The 4,246-nt window shown below is 43.7% G+C and overlaps 1 protein-coding gene across 2 annotated transcripts; it reads right to left on the reverse strand.

Annotated features, from left to right (window-relative positions):
- Positions 1-543: 543 nt before the first annotated feature.
- Positions 544-3,763, reverse strand: LOC147624803 (translocon-associated protein subunit alpha-like). 2 transcript variants are annotated; one of them, XM_086818033.1, is made up of 8 exons: positions 3,576-3,763; positions 2,653-2,814; positions 2,527-2,577; positions 2,352-2,440; positions 2,178-2,255; positions 1,811-2,014; positions 1,622-1,690; positions 544-1,147 (listed from the first exon to the last, which is right to left on the reverse strand). In XM_086818033.1, exons 1-8 carry the CDS (start codon positions 3,679-3,681, stop codon positions 1,079-1,081), a joined length of 828 nt encoding a protein of 275 aa, XP_086674159.1. In that variant the 5' UTR covers positions 3,682-3,763; the 3' UTR covers positions 544-1,078. The 2 variants fall into 2 exon arrangements, with proteins under 2 accessions (XP_086674159.1, XP_086674158.1); XM_086818032.1 differs by having other exon boundaries at positions 1,622-1,693.
- Between the last annotated feature and the right edge of the window lie 483 nt (positions 3,764-4,246).

Here is a 4,246-nt window from a genome sequence, read left to right on the forward strand (position 1 = left end):
GCACCTACCTCTTCTAACGCCTGGTAATAGACCTCTAGACTGCCTATCAAGGCTAATTCATGGATTAAGTTAATGAGCTAGCACATCACTACAGGCATCTCCCTCATCACGACTTGAATAGTAGATATTCTCACTACAATGTCCCTTACTGCTACTGGCTTAGTGACCCATGTGTGGGTCAAACTTTATGGCTCTTCCCATGTTTTGGAGCTGAACTTGGTTCTTCCCCCTATCATCGATCACCACTGTTGTCCCGAAAGGTCTTCTCAATATCACAGTAAAGGATCAAGATAGGTTACAGTGAGGAAGAACCATAATGGTCATCGTGAAACTAGTCCTATTATACTCATGGATACATCTCTTGTTAAACCCATTGGCTTTACCCTTCCTTGGTTAGAAGACCCCCTTGGGTTCAGAGGAAAGGTCCGTCTGGATACCATGTCTATATTGGACATCAAATGCTACAAAAGGAACAATAATCTCAACTAACAAAACTCACGTGCATGTAAATGGATGCATTAAACAAGAGGTTGAGACGAGACATGTAAACTATAAATCTGTTATTACCAATCAGACTAATTACCAAATGTGTTGCCTTCTATCAAGACAGCAGTTAGAATCAAGGCAAATGTGTTGCCTTCTATCAAGACAGCAGTTAAAATCAAGGCATATATCCTACCTAACGCCACTAGAGACTTTGATTACTCAACTACCAGTTCCGGTTTGAAGAGCAGACAGACGCTCACTACAAATGTGCTTGGAAAAGAGATGCAAAAGTACAGATAAATAAAGTTCCTCAAACAGAACTCAGCGTTGCCCCATCCAGGCAATCCACCACCCCTACATGCTAGCTACCACTTCTTTTCATTATGACAAAAGGGATAAAGTTAGGTCCCAAATCTGTCACTTGCCTTGATTCCTTAACCAATCTCATTCAATCTCACCCACCACATACAAAGATGCTAAATCAAGAAATTATGGCCTCAGATTAGCACTGCCTCCAGCATACTGAGCTAGACTACAAAACTTTACAGCTTTGTCAAATACATGAGCTTTTGAAGCATCCGGTTAGAAAAGCTTATTTCTTCTTCTTGGACTTGGTTGGCTGTGCAATGCTTTTTGATCCTTTCTGGGTAAATGCAGTTCCCTGTCCAAGCGCACAGCAAAATTAGTCCTGTGCGCAATGTTTGCTGAGGGATACAAATGAAGTATTTACAGAATAATGGCATTGATGTGCACGTGTGCTTAGAAACCCTGGCCCCCGGTAGTGGGCTCCAAACAGGCCCCAGAACTGGATCCCAAAACAGTTCCTGATGGGGCCAAGAGCTACAGCTAAATCAATGTATTGGCCATTGGATGCACCACTTCTAACCAAAAGTATATTTAAGTATGGCAAACACGAAACAAAGAAATTGATCTCTGTCAAACTCTCCATTCAGACCACGGGTTCACACATGGCACACACATGGCAGAGGTGACAGGGGGGGGAGAAGGAGAAGACTTGACTAGGGCATCATAGAGTAATGGGCCAATTTGAAAGGTACAGCGGCATACAACAATCACACGACATGAAGGGCTTTTTTGTAAACATGAGAGAGAGAGAGAGAGAGAGAGAGAGAACCTGCAGCCATTCATTGTTGACAGTCTCCATGCTACGGGTTCCTGTCTCAACTTTCTTGGTCCTCCGTGTCTTCTACACAGAACAAAAGAAAAGAGCTAAACAACACTGGGAAATGCATTGAAACAAGTTATAAGGAAATTGCTTTTGAAACCTTCTATTTTCCAACAGGACTATCTTGGTGCGGCTTACCTTTGAGAGCTTCTGGAATTGGCCATATATCCACATGCCCAATAGACCTAGCATCCCCATTCCCAAAGTTACAAGAAAAAGGGTCTCGCCACTAAAAAAACCACTGGCTTCTGCCACTTCAATTGTCCCATTGTAAAAGACTGACCGGTGAGGTTGACCATCTACGTCATATGAAATGCTTGCAACCAGGGCGAAGCTTCCAGGCTGTATCAGAAAAATATGTATAGCAAGAATCAAAACAGGTCACCTGCTTTCTGAGTCACCAAGGTTAAGCTGCTAACATGTATGGAAAAGACTCAAAACCTCGAAAAACAGCGTACATGGATAACCTCTAGAGAGAGAGAGAGAGAGAGAGAGAGAGAGAGACCTGAAGATACTTGCTCACAGTGAATGCATAGGGAAAGGATGCCTGGACCGACGGTGGGACAGTTGAGTTCCCAAATTCCTATGAGCACAACCAAATACAAGGGAATTAAAAGGAACATTCTCAAACCAGCCGTTGATTTCATAAGAAGTTATTACTGGAAGGTAGTTGGCCCACCAGAACTGAGAAATTTTGGATTTGGTATCTGTGATCATAAGCCAGATGCAAACTTGCCCGGATAGAATAAACCTTCAAAGGCAAATCACCTATTCCACATGGTATGATTTAGCTTTAAAAACCGCTCTTTCAGTGTACAAAAACCATAAAGAATGAAACAATTAACCAGACAAACCGTGGTTTGAGACTCCAACGATAATTTCAGCTTCCTCTCCAGCAGGAGTGGCTGAAATCACATCGAGCAGAAGTAAGAGAAACCCCATCATGCACTCAAACACAGCCAACCATAATAAACACTCACATTTGTCGGCATTTTTTGGGAAAAAGTATACTGTTTCCACCCCTGCTGCCGGCGTAAGCTCGATATCAGAGGGATCCTGGATGGAATCAGCAACTAGCCCTGATTCACCATTTTCGACCTCGCTAGCAACATCATCATCCACTTCAGAAGCGTTCGGTTCGCCTGCAGTATTTGATTGCTTTCACATGATGTATACACACATCAAACGTGATGCGTACACATACAAGCATAAGATATGCCACCCCATACATACACGGCTTTGAAGGCACCACAACGTGGCAAATGTCAAATGGCTCCCTACGTGGGCTACAGAAAAAAGGGGCCAATACTTAAGTGACCTTTTGCAGATAATGAAGGCATACTAGCCTTGGATTCAGGACGAGGAAAGAAAGCTCTTCAAAATAATTAATGCGAGAAACAAATCAGATACTGAAAAAAAAAGGGGGAATTCTACACCTTCACATGACTCCATGAGAAATTGGCATTTGCCAATGGTGAAAATTGAGCAACTGGTTGCTAGATCCTTGATTTAAAAAAAGCGTCAGATCATGAGATGTGCAAAGAGGGACAAACCAACCGTCTCCAAACAGCATGAAAGCGGGTTTTCCCACGATCTAAAACAAACCCAAACATAAGGACCTTGCAAGATCTGTGAGAGCTTTCGGGGTCATCTAAGTCCGACAGAGAAGGTAAAGCTAGCTGCCTTGATTGAGAAAGACACCATCGGACTCTGGGCCTCTAAAAGTTTGTCTCTGGGGGAGGTATGCTAGGGTTTCTTAGGGTTCAGGTCCGCAAGGGTTTTCTTACAACTGATCTTCTACGGTTTCTAGAGAGGTTCTACTAACGTTTCGAGGTCTGATGTGCAAGGTTTCCTAGCGTTTCTGACAGACAAAAAGGAAAATTTGAGATAGAAGAGGGCACACCTTGTTCGGCGGCAGTGGCAATGGTGAAAATGGGGCTGCAGAGGAGCAGGTAGCTAACGAACAGAAGGAGGGCCGAGGAGAATGACCTCGATCGCGATCCGGCCATGGCAATGACTGCTAAAACTCTTTCTGCGTATGGGCGCGTGTCTCTCTTGCACTCTACAGAAACGAAGACCAGTCGAATTTATCCGTTTACACCTATGAATTAAATCGGCACATTATGTCTAGGGCTTAGAGGGGTAGTGGGATCGTTTGGGTTAGAATGATTCAACCGGAGGTAGAGGTAGAGGTTTTTTGCTCAGATGTTTTTCAGTCTCTCAATCCAGAAGTCCCTAAAATATTTTCCTCTAGCAAGCAAATATACTATTTATGTGGTAGCTCGACTCACTCTGCAAGGGAATCTGCATGTCTTACTTATGTCTCCCTCCAAACCCTACTTGGGACGAGCTCCTGCATTATACCCCACCTCCACCAGTTATCCCTGGGGAGACAGGGCTTTAGGTGTAACTTATACCTTAAGCTAATCAAACCCCCCTAACCCCTCTCACATGTTTGACCTTCAGAATAAAACGATGCCTACTCTATCAGTTACTGCATTAGAATCTGGCTTTGCATGGCATACCCAAAATTTCTCACCCATTTTCATCGGCCATGGAATGCTTCTTTGCGCA

The sequence above is a fragment of the Cibotium barometz genome, chromosome 24 (assembly GCF_041138505.1).
Source record: "Cibotium barometz isolate CiBa-2024 chromosome 24, ASM4113850v1, whole genome shotgun sequence".
In the NCBI taxonomy this organism is placed as follows: domain Eukaryota; kingdom Viridiplantae; phylum Streptophyta; class Polypodiopsida; order Cyatheales; family Cibotiaceae; genus Cibotium; species Cibotium barometz.

Bases quoted from the DNA above. Each gene is read 5' to 3' on its own strand.
- LOC147624803 (XM_086818032.1), bottom strand. From the start codon at position 3,681: ATGGCCGGATCGCGATCGAGGTCATTCTCCTCGGCCCTCCTTCTGTTC. The intron at 2,441-2,526 runs GTTTGTCTGGTT...CATGTGGAATAG, and splicing joins CGTTGGAGTCTCAAACCACG to GTGATTTGCCTTTGAAGGTT. The intron at 2,256-2,351 runs GTGGGCCAACTA...TTGTGCTCATAG, and splicing joins TCCAAAATTTCTCAGTTCTG to GAATTTGGGAACTCAACTGT.